Raw genomic sequence first — 19,264 nt, 5'->3', positions numbered from 1 at the left:
GTTTTATGACCCTATGAATAAGTTCTTTTTTTAAACAGAAAATGTTTGTTTCTTTGAGGATGTCAAGTTTGAGGAGAGTGATAAAGTAAAAGATATTGCTTTTGAAGTAGAGTTTCTTTCTCTTTCTACATTTATGGTTGAAAATGATCAGATTTCTATTCTTGACATTATTCCCACAAATCCAGACCAAGGCAATATTTTAGATCTCCCTATCCAAAATCAGGTTTTTACTCCTTGAGTACAAACTCAACAACATCAAGAAATACCTCAAGAACAAGTGTCATTAAGGAAATCTACTAGAGAGAGAAATTTGACAATTTTAAATAATTATATTATCTTTTTACAAGAACATGAGGGTGATACTATCTCAAGAAAAGATGATTCAATCATCTTCCATCAAGTGGTACAAAGTTCTAACTCTTAAAAGTGGATTGATGCAATGCATGAGAAGATTAAATCCATAAAGGACAATGACGTGTGGAGTCTTGTCCTATTACCTGAAGGTGTGAAACTCATTGGTTGCAAATGGATATTTAAAACCTAGAGGGATTCAATGGGTAATGTGAAAATATATAAGGTTCATCTTGTTGCAAAAGGATTTACTCAAAGGGAAGGCATTGACTACACAAAGACTCTCTCTAGTTTCTATGAAAGACTCTTTTAGGATTACGATGGCACTTGTGGATCATTATGATTTAGAGTTGCATCAAATGGATGTAAAGACTGCATTCCTTAATGATGACATTGATGAGACAATATATATGGTGCAACCAGAATATTTTATCTCAGGCGATGCCAAGAAAATGGTTTACAAATTAAAGAAATCCATCTATGGACTTAAGCAGGCTTCCCATTAGTGGTATCATAGATTTCATCAAGTTGTCCTCTCATTTGGTTTTGAGATGAATGTATATACCCTAAGTTCAGTGTGAGTAAATATATTTTTTTGGTTTTATATCTTGATGACATATTGTTTGTCAGTAATGATATATGTATACTGCACAAAACCAAGAGATTTCTGACAAAAAAAAATTAAATAAAAGATCTTGGTGACGTCTCTTTTGTATTAGGGATCCAAAATATATCGAGACCGTTCTTGGGGTATTCTTAAATTATCTAAAAAGAGTTATATCGAAAAGATTCTGGATAGATTTGGCATGAAGGATTACAAACCAGGTGATAATCCTGTTGCTAAGGTAAACACGTTTAGTCTCGCTCAGTGCCCCAAACACCAGTCTGAAATTAAAGATATAAAAAAGACTTTTTATGCGTCTGCTGTGGGGAGTCTTATGTATGTTCATGTGTGTATACGTCCGGATATAACATACATTGTTGGGATGTTAGACATATATCTTAGTAACCCAGGTATGAATCATTAAAAAGCAGCCAAACGGGTTATGCGGTATTTGCAAAGAATAAAAGGCTACATGCTCACATATAGGAAGTCAGATCAGTTGGAGATCATTGGGTATTCTGATTTTGACTTTGTTGGATGCCAAGACAGTCTCAGATTCACGTCAGGTTATATTTTTCTATTGGTCGGAGGAGCTATTTTTTAGAGGAGTGCCAAGCAGACACTCATTGCTTCTTCCACTATGACAACAGAGTTCGTAGCTTATTTTGAGACTTCCAATCATGAAATATGGTTACATAATTTTGTCACAGGGCTGCAAATTTTTGATAATATTGAAAGATCGCTAAAGTTATTTTGTGACAATAATTTGGCAGTGCTATATTTCAATAACAATAGGAGCTCATCGAACTCAAAGTACATTGACATTAAGTTGTTTGTTGTTAAAGAAAGAGTGTAAAATGACCAGATATCGATAGAACATATTGACACAAAGTCCATGATTGTGGATTCGATTACCAAAGGTTTGTCACCCAAGGTCTTTCATGAGCATATTGCTCGAATGAGTGTTTTATCATTTTATGATATGCAAGTTTAGTGAGAGTTTGTATTTGGACGTTTTATGATATAATAAAGTTTTTTTTAGCATTTCAGTATAAAGTTCAGGTTTCGGTTTCATTCTGTATTCATTTGTTGTGATCTCACTAAAGTTTAAGGGATGACCAGTTGGAAATAGACATGTTTGGATTACATTACATATAATTTTCATGATTCACATCCATACTTGATCCATGTCATTTGATTATGTCAATATAAGTGATCATTGATGGGTCCAATTATGATATTTGTAATGAAGACCGCTTTGGTTCTATGTTGACATGATCAATGAACCAGATTGTTAGAGATATCATTTGATAAAACAATGTTTTTGAGCTCATAAGGTTATAATGCATGATTATAAGGTGACATATATGGCCCAAGTGAGAGATTGTTGGGAAAAAATCGCGTGGTCTTACATATGATCAATCACACGTTATAGGTTGTCTAAGGTTTAGGCCCACTTTATATGATCTAATACGGTTGGGCCATGTGATATTTCATATGGTATGATCTTATTATGTGAAGAGACCTCATATGTTCTTATGTGTCAATTTTCAATGTTATGATGAGCTAAATTAGAAATAGACTCTCAGGTGGTTACTTATGATCCTCAAACCATATATAGTGGCTATTCTTTGAGGCTCTTCATCAACATCAACAGAAATCAGTCCCTCTCTCATAAGGTTTAGAGAATGGCAAGGTCACGTATAGGGGTTCTGGAAGATCATACCTGTCAAAGATCTACCAGAGCACCAATGGATTCAAGTATGCTTCAACATCAAGATTTGGTTTTTGTTTTGCTTTCAACGATTTCGCGTGAACAACATTAATGATCTATTTAGTTTTTTTTTTGGTGGATTCTAAATCCAACAGAGAGATCCAAATGAACAAATACACCAAGCTTGGATGGCGGCTTTTCAACTCGTCATTAGGAAAATTTGGGAGTACAGGAACAACATGGTGTTCGATAATGAAAGTTCAACCATCCACATTCTCAATATGGTGTAAGATCATATGTTGGTTTTGTTCGAGAACACTCATCACCCTATCAAAAATATGTAAATAGATGGCGGCGCCAAGGGGGGTTGGTGTAGTGGGGTGGGGACTTGGCTGCAAGACGGGTAGTCAAGGTTGGCACCCCCTCTGCTCAAGTCAACACGTAGCATAGGCTCCAGGGCAGGAGTCATAGCCGTGACAAGAGTTAAAAATGACAAAATCTCAGCACACAAAAAACTTGGGAGATTTTGAAAAGTTTTTTAGATCTTGCATTTTTTTGGCAAAATCTTGGGAATAATTTTTTTTTTTAAATATAAAAAAATAAATTTTATAAGAAAATATAAATAAAACACATTGAAAAATAAAAATCTTGAGGGTTTTCATGATAAATATTTTTTAAAAATATAAATAGTGTGATATTTGTCACGATTTGAAAATCTCGCAAGAAATTATTGTTTTAAACTTTCTGGCAATTTCTCACGATATATCGACGAGATTTTTATAAATGTCACAAAGGTCTTAGCTTCAGAGTTTTAGGCTGTTGGCACGATGATCATCGTAGGTATGGCAGGCTGAGTTAGCACGATCGCGTGATTTCTTCGGATTATAAATTCAAAAAAGATTGGGGCCACCACAATTAGGTTGGATCAAACAATCATGCTATGTTCGGCTGCCTCAACTTGCTTGGGATTTCAAATCAATCTGGTTTCAAAGCCCAAGGCAACCCGTGAGATTTGTGTTTTTGAATCATTCTGATTAAAATATGGGCTTTTAGAATCACTTTCTTATGTTGGAACGAACCAAACATGCCCTAAGTGTAGAGTCAAAATCATCATAATTGGTGGGTGGACTAGAGTCAGGAATAATGAGGGATGTTTCTTAAATACGGGATTTTATTTTTTTGCTAAGAATCAGATAGAGATTCAATGAGAATGAAGCTAGTGGAGAGAGATCATTGAAAGCTCTCGGCAAGATGTGGTACAAGTTATAAATCAGATTCATGAAACTATTAGGTTTCTCAGGAGGTAATTACATTACAATTCAACCGGAAAAACTTTGTTTTCTGGGTTATGACCGGTGTTGGAACCTGACTGGTTTCATTCTATGGTCTTAAAGTAAATTACATCTCTTCCCTAACTGGTAGGGGTCTGCCTAACCCCATCGTTAGGGGTCGGATGATGGGTATAATGATAAATAAGAAGACCCTCAGGTTCAGACCTGAAGATCCAATTAATACATGAATGTGGGCATGGTTTGTGAAATTTTATACCAAACCCGGGCCAAACCCGGGCCTGACCCTAGTTTTGATTAAGATCTGAAATTTTTTAATATAAAAATAACTATGGTTTCGCCCGGTATGACCTGGGTCTGGTTCATGTAGTTCTTATCAAGTCTGGGTATGATCTCTTATGATGGATCCAATTAGACCTGAGTCTGGACCCGAATGAAACCAAAAATGGGGGCCAGGTCTGGTTTCACCTGGGTCCGAACCAAACCCGACCCGCTGACACCCCTACCCGTCATGACAATCGAAAAGAAAAAACCTCCAGTACAATTCAGGTTTTTACTTAACACAATCGACCAAAAGTTGGGTCTTAAAATGCCTTATTACAAAACATAATACCATTTATGAATAGCAGAGAAAAAGTTGGGACTTTGAACGAAATTTTTTCATGTAGGCTAAATTTTTTATCACCTTTGGAAACGTTCGAGAAGGTTCCCTTTTCTTTGTCAAGCTTAACCACACTTAAACCAGGGTTTAGGTTAGGTTGGTTTAGTGTAGCCACACCACACCCCCACACGGGTTTTGGGGATCAAATCTTTCTATATATAAGAGATCTCTGCCGCTCTTTTTCCACCGAGAGCGAGAGCGAGAGCGAGAGCGAGAGCGAGCTGATTCATCGTTAAGATACGGACTTCGTCTTCTCTTTACCTTTTTTTTGGTCCAATCTTGCTCCTTTGCTTGTGCTCAGTCATTGTGAATGGTCTCTTGTTCTCTTCCTTTTTTTTTTCGAGTTTCCAATGTGATAGCTATTTGTTTGGCGTTAATTTGCTTTTGGGTGTTAGATTTTGAATTTTTCTTTCGATTGTTTCTGGTTTTTCACTATGGATTTTCCGTGATATTTGTTTTTTTCTCTTTTTCTCGAGATGGTGCTTTTTATGATGTTGTTTTCTAGGTTTAGGATTTTGGGTTTTTCGAGTATAGGGGGTATGCCTTGGAATATAGTTGGTTGGAAAGGTACGAATGGTTGAGTTTGTTCCATACAAAAGAGGAAAAAAAAAGAAGGGTCTTTCTAGGGTGTTGGAGTGCACCCACTTATCCAGAAAACTAGGATAAGTTGGGAGTTTGTATTTTGCTCTATAATGCGATATCCAGGCTATCCCTTTCTTTTGTTTGGATGAGTGGGTGCTTACAAACACACACCCTGAATTTTCCTTTTGATGTCCGCTGTCTTTGTTTCGTGATTTCGGTGCGCACTTTCTTGGTGATGTCTGTCTCCTTCAACACTCTTTTATGTGTTCATATGCAGGGTTTTCTGTGGTCGTCTATCTGTATTTGTATCTCTGTTTTGTAGCCAGTATTTTCTGTTTATGATGGTCCTTTCTGTTCTCTTTTTCCACTTTTTGTTGGTAACATATTGAGCTGTCATAGATGCCCGCGAAAAATGGTGTAGGTGTTGGTGCATTTTCCATTGTTTTTTTCTTGATGGTGTTGGAAATGGGGATGGTTTTAGTGATGTTAAATTTCTACGTTTTTGGTATTCACGTCCATGTTATCCGATGTATCAAATAAAACTGGTTCCAGGTTGTGTGTTAGTTGCTGGTCTTAAAGTAGTATAGTTTGATCACTGTGGCTAAGATGATTGATCCATATGTTCTTTACATCCATGATACAATTTGGCAAGTCTCTTGCTTGATGGTTGTGGGTTGATTGTTCGAGGATGTGCCCAATGTCGTGCAGATAATGCTTGATAAGTCCATGTTTTTTGGCTGATCGTCCGTTCCTTGTGCATATGTTGCCTGGTTCTGGTGCTGGACGGGGTATTTTTGCAAGACTGGAGCAGTGGAAGCCACATTTCTCATTTAACCTGGAATCTTATTTTAGACAGCATAGCAGGAAGGGGGGAAGGGGGGCCTGAGAACTGCATTGGCTTGAGTAAGGCTATGGTCCGCATCAACTTTGCAGCTAAATTGTTAGTACACCTATTTAATCAGCTTCAGTTTTAACGGATCCCCCTGAATATGCTGCTACCTGAAAATCAGGAGGTTTCTACTGCTCTATTTTGATGTATACAAACTCTGATTGAGATGTTATTGAAAGGTAACCTTTTCTTCGGTTGAATGCTTACTTTGAACTTCTTGTTTGCAGTCTGTGATCAATCACGTGGGTTGGAACCCAAGCAACTCGGTAGCAGCTATGCCTATCAAGAAGAGGAGGGTGCCTTTGATGATGACATCTACATCATCAACTTGTCCTCCTGCAGAACCAAATAAGGATCACTATCTGCACAAGGAGAGGCGAGATTCAGGCCTTCAGTTGTCACTGGACATCGTTAAGCACAACCATGTTTCTGAGAATGGTAGTAGCAAACTGGGTTTCTCTGTGGTGGAGGAAACTGGTTCTTTTGGGAAGAAGGAATCATCAAATAATGCTAATGGCACTGAAGCAAAGGGTATTTTGTTTGGTACTGAATTGCACGTAGCCTGTAAAGAGGATGCTTTTAGAGAAGGAAACTTAGCAGAAAAGAGTAGACCAGATCACAAACCTGTGGATCATGGATCAGGAATTGAACATGACCATGATTTTGAGAAAGTGAATGACGATAGCAGGTCCACTTCTGCTGTTGGAGCTAGTGGGTCTATAGACCTTAATGGTAGCATGGATATTGGAGATAAATGCACCAAGGCAGGAGAAGATTCTCCCGTTGTGCCAGATCAAATAGAGAAGTACATCCTATCCGAGAATGCAACAGAGGAGGGCAATGATGTCATACCGTGCACACCAGTGAGGGAAAGTAGGTTTCACTGGGATTTAAATACGTCTATGGAAACATGGGATGACCCCTCTAGTGGTACAAGCACTGATCCGGGACCTGACAAAAACAACCTGGTGGGTGACAGTGGCATGATTGAGGTTGAGCGATCAGTTGAAATTAATTATGAAATGAAGGCAAACTGTAAGAAACTGGAAGAAATCCATGCCATATCTTCAAATCATATGCTTGATGAATCAGATGTTAGTTGCAAACATGGGGATGATGTCAAGAGCTCTGAGTTTTCTTCCATTTCTGAAAAATGTTCTTATTCTGAGGCTCACCTTCTTCAAAAGCTTGTTGTTGGATCTGAGTCATGCTTTAGCAAGTGCTTAACTTATCTACCAGAGGAAGAGAAAGCCGTTACAGAAAAATTTGGTCGTAGCTTGTATTCAGGGGATTTCTCACCAACTGGTAGTTTTTGTGGGGTGATCCATGGTAAGAGGCTTGTGGTTGACAATGGGCAAAACATGTCCGCTGCTGATGTTTTGCATGTTGATGGTTCTAGTGGACCTGCCACTGTGGGTGATTTTCTGCCTGTAGGTTCTCTGGTTGATCAGGTTACTGACTCACTGCTTGATGGAAACAGTTCAGACAAGTTGGGAAAGGTCAGAACAAGTCAATCTGAAATAGTTGAATGTAAAAAATGCACCATGAAAGTGGAAGAGTCATCCATTCGTGCAGAATCTCATTCTTCTAATTCCTGTAATGAATCACTGCAGAATATGGGGTCATGTAGTGATGAAGTTGTGATATTTCAACTGGAGGTGCTGGTGGCTAAAAAATCTGTAATTGATAACAATGCTTTAGATGCATCACAGAAGACGTGCGCAAATGATGTTCCTCAATTCATTTCCTCAGATGAGGCTGCTGAGACTCGCTCTTGTCCTTTGGCACAACCAGACTTGTCCATAGATAGTGCATCAGAGGCATATGAGGATGAAATGATTAATATATCTGCTGATATTCTTGGTGAAGATCCTTATGATAGCGATTATGAGTCAGATGCATATCAAGCTACTGCTGGTGGCACTCAAAATCTGATTGATCATCCAGATGATGAAGACTCCACTTATGAGGATGGTGAGTTCAGAGAGTCAAAGATTCACTCACTGGCTGAAGGTGTTGGTGAGAAAGGGGAGACTGAGGATGTAGGGTACGAATACAAAGTCAGCAAAGACGCTTGTTCTTCTATATTGGAAGATGAGAATGTTTCCATGTCCCCAGGAGAAGAGAGTGGCATCTGTAGGCTTGGTATTTCTGATGGAACAAACGGTGGTCGGCATAGAGGAGATGGGAGCAATGCTCCATGCAACCAAGGGAATGATTTTGATATCATTCCAGAGGCACATATCCAAGCATCTTTGATGACCGAGGCATCCATTTTAGACTCTGCAGTGGTTAGTTCCATCAAAGATGACCTAGTAATTTCAGATGGTGGTACATTGAAACATAGCAATACCATTGAGCAGGTCATAGAATCAAAATCTGATCAAGCTCATAGTGCAAGTGTAGAGACTGTAACAGAGGATGGTCAAGCTGAGACCGTTACTCAGTTGAAGGCTGTGGAGGATTCTAACTCTGCAGAAGCAAATCATTTGGACTGCTTGGAAGTGAACATTCCTGGATGCAATGGGGTCCTTAACGAACCTGGAAAGGGTGAAGAAATCAGTACAAATCTCTCTGGGAAGGCTTGTAGAGGCCGAATCATTAGTCTGGTTCGACCTGCAGATGGATCACTAACAGAAAGGAAGAGATCCATATCCAGTGGCACGAATTCTAGAGTCCAAAGGATAAAATGTATTGATAGATTACTCCAGAAAGATAAACCACATGTTCAGGGTAACAGGTGTTGTTTCTTGTTTCGTGTCTTCTTTGTGTACGCCCTATCATTAGGAATTCAGGTTATGTGCGATTAATGTTATTTAGTTGTTCATTTTGCATTTACAGAGATGAGATGTACATGGACGCAATCTCAAAATTTAAAAGGGATAGGAATAAAGACATGACGTTTGCAGGTGCGGGATCTGATTACCCGCGCTTAAGAGGGAGGATTAGCCATCCTGATTCTTCAAATGGAAATTGGGATTCAGAACGGCACTACACAGTGGAACCCCAAAGTCGTGTGACAGGTTTTCGAAGAGTCAGATCAACAAATGCTGCTCTGGTAGCTGCAGCTAAGCTTGAAAGTGTTGGCTTCACTGTGGCACCTGATGGAACCATCATAAATGCAGATCGAACAGGATCCGCAATTAGGGATGAAGTTAAGGCCATTAATGTCTCATCAAAAGGCTTCCGTGTGCATCTGCAAAGAAGATTGCCAGCAATGAGAGGAAGTGAGATGCCTTTTGACATGCAAATGGCCCATCATGCTGACAGGGATAGCCTCCCTGATGCACAATTTCATGAATTTGGCACTGGGATGGTTGTCCCAAGACAGAGAGCAAGGTTCCGTGAAGGTTTGCCTGATGATAGACATGACCAGACGTTTTCCCTTCTTCATTACGCTTCAGCTAATGACCAACCTTTTCCGAGGAGAGAGAGTTGTTTGTCACCTGTTAGAAGGGGTTTATTCAATGCCTCTCGCTCCAAGAGATCTCCATGCAGATCGAGAACACATTCTCCTCAATCACGGTTATCACCCAAAAGACGATCTCCTGATAGGTTAGGTGGACGTCGTTCACCAATTCGGCAACGTTCTCCACCAGTGCTTAAATATGGACCTGGTTTTGAAAGACGAAGATCACCTTGTCAAGCTGGATCTGTTCCACAAGATATGATGGAAGTGGTCACATCAGCTAGAAGCTATGGTTCCACTGTACCAAGCTGGCATGAAGAAATGAGAGAGATGGTTCCCATGGATCATGGCAGAGCTTTCATTCCCGGTCGGCTCCCACCTGGAAGGTTGTTACCCAGAAATCTCCCCAGGTTTGCTCGAGTTCGTTCTCCTGAAAGAATGGAAATGGAGGATGGCTCCAGGCCTTTGCTTCCTGACCGTTTTCATGAATTTTCCAGTGATGCCAGAGCATTGGGTTATAGAAAATTATCAGATGAGAGGAGAAATTTTGGAGAAAAATTTGGGTCTAAGCAATCCCTCAGGCATTTCCGTATTGATGATGATGATGCACGGGACAGATGTTATGATCGGTATAGCAGGCATCATGGTGGTGTTCATTGTGAGGCTGATGATGAGCTTCAAAGGAGCAGTTCTAGAGACCTTGATAGAGGCATCAAGAGCAGGCTGGGTACTGCACCTAGGAAAGAGAAATACAGGGAGGATAGAGAAGACAATCCTAAGTTTGGCAGGCTTGGCTGGTGCTGTGGGGTGCCAAGTATTATTCATCGTGATGATGACAATGTTATCGTCTTGAAAAGAAGAAAACTGTGATAGTGCTATGCATGCAGAGAAGAACGGTGTCTAGGCAGTCTTTAACTTTCTCCAGGTACTTGGTCTGTAGTTGGTAGATGGATTCCCGTGCAATAGTTTCTTTAATCTTGGATTTTGTCGCAGGTTAATCCGCTATATTGGGATAGATGGCTCTCCTGGATAGTTGCATATGCGTCTGTGCTCTTTCTCAGCTGAAAAAGGGCAGTAGTTTTCTTGAATTCCATCCTCATCAGATGTTTTGGTTCACTCTGTGGTTGGTTTTCTTGTCGACCATCACCTGACATGTTCTTCCAGCACGGGTCTTTGATTCTATTTGCAGGATCGTGCAACACGTCGGTATCACCTGTTGCACGCCACTTATTTCTTTGCATGGCAACTATGAGTGTGCTTTGAGTAGAGAATCAAACCGTGGTTTGCATGCTAATGTGCACGCAAGGTCAGTGGCTTTTTATGGGGATTAAGAGAAATAGAGCACTCTGCAAAAAGTACTGCTACCCAACATACAAGGGGCGTGTATTTGAAGTATACAAGGAGCTCATACAAAGTTTTAAGGAGTAAAAAATGAGCTTCACATTCTGCATTGCTTAGCACATAGGGTTGCGATATTTATGGAATATAACATAAGCGCTCGTGCAAGTTTTTGGGCAAGTAATAAACGAGTTTCACATTTTGCCATTGCTTAGCGCCTGGAGTTGGGTTGTGGATGGGATATAATGAATTAGGGCCCCATTGAGGTTCATCATGAAATGAGGCATGAAATAGGGTTACTAAGAAGAAGTTCCGGGAGTTGTGACAACTTATTCTTGGAGCTCATATTGGTCATGGATTCTTTTTATGCCATTTTAGTCCCAATAATTCTATTATTGGAGTGGCCAACACAATGACCATTTTAGTTGATCGATGCGATCATGCAATCATGAGCAGTCAAGTGAGTTTTCTTCCCTTCATTTTCAATCAGAATAACCGAAAAATGGGCGGTTCTGTCTGTTTGAGGCCTTGCTTTCCTGGGGATGGCTTGAACAACCATGTTCACTTTTCTCTCGTTTCCTCTTTGTGATGGCCCTGGTTGGGCTCCTTGGATAAAAAGACAGTGCAGCAAGAAAAGGTCAACTAAGCTTTGATTTTTTGGGTGAATTTTAATGGTTATGTTTTGTTGAGGGCATTGATCAAGAGAATGAGTGAAATAAGTTTGGGGTCCACCCATTAATTTCGGAGTCAGGTCCATAAGCAGCCTTTCTAGAGATGGGTGGTATAATGCCACTGGTATTGAATATTGATGGTCCAAATTCTGATTCAGTTCCCTTTTTTGTATAGATCCTGATGTCTCCCTTCCATTGAATGTTCTACCATAAGGATAGGTGATCTGATTCACTCGCTCATCAATGGGATGAATTAACGACAGTGCATTATGGAGCCATTTGATTATCTAGTTATCTTCATAAGTTGGACGTTAGGGAGCAAAAATTTTTTGTCTTGTCTATCCGTCCATCATTTGGCCCATGATCAGAAGAAAAATGCCCTGTTTGAGATACGGTTTCATACATGAGGTGGCTGTCTATGAATTTAGGCATTCCCTAATTTGCTGTTTGGGAGCACCAATTCCACTTGAATGATGTTTGGTAAAGAATGTTAAGAGGAGAGAGCAATAGGGCAGTTCTTGGTCAAGATTTCATTTATACTCGTTAGAACATGAAAAAAAAACAGCATATAGGGTGACCCCACTTTTACAAACTTTTATTGCATTAAACTGCCCCTACTACATACATAAAATATAACACATTAAGTAGGTAAATCTGGACAGAACTGGGCTCTATGACCTTGACCTACTGTAAATACAAATAGCATTATATTACATGGCAATTTTAACACTTCAATAACTCCCCCCTGAACCCGCGAAGATGTAAACACAATCTAGAGTTTGGTGAGAGATGCGTAAAAAAAAAGTCGAAAAGATCTTGTTCTAATCTTAAAGCCCTCCAAAAAATGACAAAAGACCTCTAAAGTTACTCGTCGAGGAAAAAATGACCATTATGGTTTGAACATCCTGGATATGGGGTGAGAAGTGCCATGTTGATCATGTCCCTGTTTCAGTGTCCACAGTGTAAAACTCAGGCCCTCCCCTCCGTGGCACCAGGAAAATCTTCCCACCATTTCAGCCTTATGGCAAGAAACACACACCCAGTGGTCAAGTTTGCAATGTTTTCAGCTTGAACGGCTTAAGCCAACCCACATAGCCGACTGTGCTGGTGAGTGTGTATTACATCAACATTAAAAGAAAACATTACTAACATGACACTAATGTTTCTTCACATTGTCATGAAAGCATTGTTGTGAATAGCTTTGAAGTTTTAGACCCGCTCATGAAGTGAGGTGCAACACATAAGGTGTAAGCTTCACAAAAACTATTAAAAAATGAACAAATAAAAAACAAAAATAAAGATGCAGCATTTATGTACTATTAATAAATAATTGGATATTTTAATAAATAATCTTCAATAAAAACACAATAACTATCAAGAACCACTTTACATATTTGTATAAAGGACAACATAATGTTATTAACAACACATAGGTATACATAATAAACACAATTACATAAAACAAATAGCACGCCGCCCGTATAAAGCACAAATAAGCAAAAAATCAATGAATAAATAATTAATTAACAAAAGCAAAGTAATTTTCTGAATAACAGACTCTATTATTCAAGAAGAACATAGACAAGGGCGTAGCTAGGGGGGGGCAGGACTGGGCTGGGCTGTAGCCCAGTCCTGCCTCCGGAAACTGTTAATTTTTTTTGTTTTTTTTTTTTTAAAAGCCCAGTCCTAGCCCAGCCCTGACTGCAGCAAATAGTTTGATTTGTCCATATGAAATAGATTTTTATTAATAATTGTAGCCATTTTTTATTTTATCTCAAACCCGACTATCGCACAAATATTTTTTTTTTCCTACACCCCTGTTTGCCCCCCCCTCACATGAATCCTAGCTACGCCCCTGAACATAGAGACACAAGAATGCATTCTTCTTCTTCTTCCTCCTCCTCCTTTCAACACAGAGAGAGAGAGAGAGCCGAGAGATGTGAGAGAGAGGGAGAGACAGAGAGAGATGAAAGAGAGTGAGACTGCGAGAGGGAAAGACAAGGAGAAAGAGAGAGTGAGACAGTGAAAGGAAGAGCGAGAGAGAGAGAGAGGGGAGTGCCCTAATCGGGGCCTCCCCTAATTTAGGTCAAATGGGGGGTTTGAGGCGCCTTGCCATGAGGCGTGTACCTCATAGCCTATGAGGCACATGCCTCATGGCATTCGTGCTTTTCCAGTGCACCTCGAGGCACCAAAGGCAGCACCTCACATCGAGGCGCACTTTTAACAACACTGCATGAAAGCAACAGTAACATGTTAAAGGGAGAAAGAAATACAACAGGAAGCAAAGCAAGCAGTGCTCTATTGTATTGTTCTCTAACTCTTCAAGCAACCTGATTTTCATTAGTTCATGAGAAAAGCCTTTCCAGCTATATCACAATTGACTCACACTTAGCATGTGCCACACACACATGACTGACATGGACATCACACAACAAAATACCTCACACTCAAACTTATGTTCTTAAGTTTCACTTACTTTTTTTTCAATTGAACTTGATTATATATTTAGTTTGCATGTTGTCTTCCATTTTTACACTTGTTAACACGAATGGATTTGCATTTGTTAACAAGTTGGGCCTCTACCCCATAGCATATAAGAACAACAGATTATAAGTTTGTAATCTGTTGAGTTTGGTGGAGGGCACTTCTCACCCCATATTTCATTTTGCTTAATTTTCTTTATTTTGAAGCTTGAAAGGCCTATTTTGGATAATTTCCTTCAATTTTCCAATATTGAAGAAAAATCCGACTAAGCCTACATTTATTACTAATATGTTTGCTCAATTTTGCAGGTATTTTATTTTCTTTGTTATTTTTCTTTTCGGTTGTTGTATTCAATTCGAGGATTCTAATTAAATACTCAATGAGAATTTTTAGTTTATGCTTAGTTTAGGAATGAATGAGCATTTAGTTTAAGCTTAATTTCATGATTACCTTATTCCATTTATTTTTATTTTATTTTAAATACAAAATGGAAAAACATGAATGGCACGTGCACCATTCTAATAAGAGGTAAATAACCCTAAGTAAACTATTCACATTTATGGTCATAGTCAAAATATGAATAATACTTAGGATTTTTATCTTTCATGGGATAAAATTTGACCTCGACTTCAGGTCCCGTTTTTAAAATCATCATATGTCCCTAAAATAATTTTTCTTTTCTTCCTCTATCAAAATTTAAGATATAAATTAATTTGAGATATATTTGTGGTCATACTCATGAATATATTAAAAAATAATTTTGTTTTAAATCCTATAAAGGCCCAATTTTTTTTTTATTCTTTGATAGAATTCAAATGAAGATTAGACTAGAATATATTTGTGACCATAGTCATAAATATATTGAAATTTAATCTTTATTTTTAATTCTATTAAATAATAAAATTTACTTTTAATTCTAATTTCAAATAAATTCTTTTAATGCATTCATTAATTGAGATACAATTGCATCATTATTTTTCATCTTTTTCAAATTATTTAAAGTTATTTTTAAATTTCTAAGTGATTTTTAAAATAAGTTTTCAAAAATAATTTTCATTTCTAAATTCAAAGTTAATTTTTATTTCCAATTATAAATTCAATTTATCTTTTTATTTCATTTTTCAATTTGATTTTCAATTTCATTCAATTTTAAATCCTATTTTAAATATCTATTTTTCAATTTCCAAATTTTTGACTTTATTTCTAAATTTCTAATTTTTCAAATTTCTTATTCCAATTTTGAATTTCATTTCCAATATTAAATTCAATTCTTTATTTCTTTCAAAATTCCAAATTTCAAATTCTATTTTCATTTCAAATCCAAATTTCAAATTTCAAATTTAAATTCTAAATTTAATTCTAAAATTCCATTTCGAATTTCACTTTGAATTTCAAATTCCAAATTCAATATCATTTTCGAATCTCAATTTCGATTTTTGATTCCCAATTTAATTTTCAAAGTTCATGTCCATTTTCAATTCTAAATTTTCATTTCAAATTTCTGAATTAATTCCAAATTCTATTTCAAATTCAAGTTTCAATTTCAAAAAATCATTTCAATTTCCAAATTTCGGATTTCAATTCTAAATTCCATTTAATTCTTTATCTTAGATTCTAAACTTCAATTTTCAAAACAATTTCAAATTTCAAAATAAAAATCGAATTCAATTCAGTATTAAATTCCAATTTCAATTCTAAATTTCAAATTCGATTTTCAAACTTCAATTCTTATTTCAAGTTTCAAATTCAATTCTAATTTTTAAAATTCAAGATTTTCATCCTAAATTCAAAATTTAAACTTCGAATTCTAAGTTTGAAGTTTAAGTTCAATTTCACATTTCAAACCCAATTCTGATTTTCAACTTCAAAATCCTAAAAATTCTAAATACAATTTCAAAATTTCAAGTCGTATTTCTCAATTCAATTCTCAACCAAACTCCAATTTTGATTTTTCCTCTTTCAAATCTATTCAGATATCAAAATTCCAAAACTTAACTTTGAATTCAATTTCAAACTTTCAACTCAAATTCATTTCAAGTTTTGATTTGTCAAATCAAAATCGATTTCTGAAGTGATTTCTTAAAAAGATATTTTGAAATCCATTTCAGAATCACTTAGAAAACTCTAAATTTCTGAAGCATTTCCAAAAGCATACATGTTTTCAAGTTCAAAATCTTAGCACAAACCTGATTCAATGTGTATTTTGGATTTAGAATAATCACTTTGATAAATTTAGGGAAAGTAAAGGCATGAATTCGATCATTGGTTCAATTACCCCTGGTAAAGGCGCCAAGAATGGTTGAGCCTCGTACCGAGGAGCGAATCCCGTCTCTCCATTTTTTCCACAAAATTTCAAAACGGAGTGAGTAATTTCAAAACATCTTTTTCAAAAGGACAAGTGAGACCTTGCAAAGAATTTCTCTTCTCTCTTCTGCTTTTTTCCCTAAAAAGGAAAAAGAAAGAAAGAGAAAAGAGAAATTTTTTACAACGATCACAACCCCATCCATGTTAGGGCGGTAAATTCATACCAGGAGAACCCTAATAGGCCAGTTCAGATGCATCATCTACTTGCAGTAGTTGGGTTCAATCCTTAGATCTTAAGGATAGCCACGACCTGAAACCCCTTGAGTGTCTGAGGTCCCATTGAACTCTGTCAGGTTCATAATGAAATACATGTCACTCGGGTTGTACCATCATTGTCTACCATGGTGAGTGTTAGTTCTGAAGGGGTTCATCGGTCTAACCGTTACTTGTCGGATATGTTCTTGTCAATCGGAGAAGTCAGTGCATCCCACACTGAGGATATATGTACCCAACCCCATTCAGTAATCTCCTCTGACATGGTCATCAGTCACGGGGTTCATGAGACATTTAAGTCTGATTCATATGCATGCTTAACTGAGCTTTCGGCACTACGGCCATCACGGGCACCTCACCTTCTTTGGGTGGACAATGTACTCTAGTATTGCGGCCTTTACGAGCCTAGTTGTATAACAATATCCATGCGCATGCATATGACTCAATCTCAACGGATCGGATGCTCAACGTGAATCACCGCAATGAGCAGTTGGCCTATTCATGGCACAACAACTACTCTGGCTCTGCGACCCTTACAAGCAGTGGCCTAGTCAAGGCGCAACAACTATTTTGGCTTTGCAGCCTTTATGAGTAGAGTGCCCTTACAGGCGAAACATGGACACGGGTCATTCTGCCAGTGTTCCAACAACATGGCATCCTCGTGTTAGTCAACTGGTTCCGATAGCTCTTATGCCAATCATTTTGACAACACTTTCCCTGCTTCGACGACAAGAGTGAGTCGAACCTTTCTACGTTGTAGAAAGTACTTGACAGAATATGGGCAACACCTCCTCTATATGATAGAGTAACATGCTACACTTTTTCTGAGCTTGGTTGAGTTTCTTCCGAATTTTTTGCAGCACGCTCTCTCTTTATCTAAGGAAGCGTGTGTTTCCTTTAAGCTCGGTGAGCATAGCTCTTTCCCTCTTTGATGGAAAGATCACTATGCTTTAACTCGGGAATGAATGTGTATCATTATGCGTACTTTGCATCCATTAAGGTTCGATAGAACCTTGGGCCATATTCAGACCATGCACAAGTGACTTAGTTCTTATGAAAAATCAGTTTTATGCAAAGGCGAAGCCTTTTCAATAGGAGCTTAAAATTGAATGAAATTGAAAATGAAATTGAAAATAAAATTGAAAAATGAAATAAAAAGATAAATTTAAATTTATAATTAGAAATAAAAAATGACTTTGAATTTAGAAATGAAAATTGTTTTTGAAAACTTATTTCAAAAATTACTTAGAAATTTAAAAATAACTTGAAATAATTTGAAAAATATGAAAAATAATGATGCAATTCTATCTTAATTGATGAATGCATTAAATGAATTTATTTAAAATTAGAATTAAAAGCAAATTTTATTCTTTAATAGAATTAAAAAATATATTAAATTTTAATATATTCATGACTATGGTCACAAATATATTCTAGTCTAATCTTCATTTGAATTCTAACAAAGAATAAAAATTTTTTTTGGGCCTTTATAGGTTTTAAAATAAAATTAATTTTTAATATATTCATGACTATGACCACAAATATATCTCAAATTAATTTATATCTTAAATTCTGATAGAAGAAGAAAAGAAAATTTATTTTATAGAAGTATGATGATTTTTAAAAAGGGACTTGAAGTGGAGGTTAAATTTTATCCCATGAAAGGTAAAAATCCTAAGTATTGTTCACATTTTGACTATAGCCATAAATGTGAATCGTTTATTTAGGGTTATTTACCTCTTATTAGAATGGTGCACGTGCCATTCATGTTTTTCCATTGTGTATTTGAAATAAAATAAAAAAAAATGAAATAAGGTAATTATGAAATTAAGCTTAAACTAAATGTTCATTCATTCCGGAACTAAGCATAAAGTAAAAATTCTCATTGAGTATTTAATTACAACCCTCAAATTAAATACAACAACTAAAAAAGAAAAAAACAAAAAAAAACAAAATACCTGCAAAATTGAGCAAATATATTAGTAATAAATGTAGGCTTAGTCAGATTTTCCTTCAATATTGGAAAATTGAAAGAAACCATCCAAAATAGGCCTTTCAAGCTCCAAAATAAGGAAAATTAAGCAAAGTAAAATAAATAATGTATAAAAATACTCACAATAGTTATGAAGACTCTGGACTTATCTTAAAACCATTTAAGATTAAAGATTTTTGAGAAATTATGGAAGAAAAATTAAAAAATGAAGGCCTTTTGTCAAAAACAGGAATTTGAGAAAAAGTGAATAAACTTCTGTAATTTAGATGTTTCAAAGGACATATGAATTTAAATTGTACCAAATTTATGGGAGAAGTTTTCTAACATGATTAGGAAACTTTCTCAAGTTACAGAATGGGAAAATCAGTTCTGGTTTAGAAATGGTGACTTCGGGAAGTCACCATTCTGTTTTAGGAAATGAACCTATTACAGAACTTAAAGTTCTGTAACTAGGTCTTATTTTTAACAGAATTAAAATAACAAATAGATATAAAAGTTTATAAAAATTGACAAAAATAAACTAGACACATAAAGGAAGACAACCCTTTTTACAGATTTGAAAAATGATATCTCGTTGGGGAGATATAACTTGGACTAAAATTTGTGCAATATAAATAATGCAGAATGTTAGGGGTCTGGTTTTTAAACAAAATAGGGCATGCTATAGAAATCACTGTAATTTGGCAAAAATAAACTAGATTC

The 19,264-nt window shown here is 36.7% G+C and overlaps 1 protein-coding gene across 3 annotated transcripts; it reads left to right on the top strand.

Moving 5' to 3' along the window:
* The first annotated feature begins 4,822 nt into the window (after window positions 1-4,822).
* Window positions 4,823-11,503, top strand: LOC149833949 (uncharacterized). Of its 3 annotated transcripts, XR_016432733.1 has the most exons (4): window positions 4,823-6,214; window positions 6,318-8,830; window positions 8,932-10,424; window positions 10,493-11,503. XR_016432733.1 is itself a non-coding variant. In XM_090011129.1 (3 exons), exons 2-3 carry the CDS (start codon window positions 6,366-6,368, stop codon window positions 10,367-10,369), a joined length of 3,903 nt encoding a protein of 1,300 aa, XP_089867255.1. In that variant the 5' UTR covers window positions 4,823-6,141; window positions 6,318-6,365; the 3' UTR covers window positions 10,370-11,503. The 3 variants fall into 3 exon arrangements, 2 of the variants coding, with proteins under 2 accessions (XP_089867255.1, XP_089867254.1); XM_090011129.1 differs by having other exon boundaries at window positions 4,823-6,141; window positions 8,932-11,503; XM_090011128.1 differs by having other exon boundaries at window positions 8,932-11,503.
* The last annotated feature ends 7,761 nt before the right edge of the window (window positions 11,504-19,264 follow it).

Source organism: Nuphar pumila, chromosome 6 (genome assembly GCF_984573655.1).
Source record: "Nuphar pumila chromosome 6, dmNupPumi1.hap1.1, whole genome shotgun sequence".
NCBI lineage: Eukaryota > Viridiplantae > Streptophyta > Magnoliopsida > Nymphaeales > Nymphaeaceae > Nuphar > Nuphar pumila.
The sequence above is the reverse complement of the archived record's forward strand: the minus strand, read 5'-3'. Positions and strand labels throughout refer to the sequence as shown.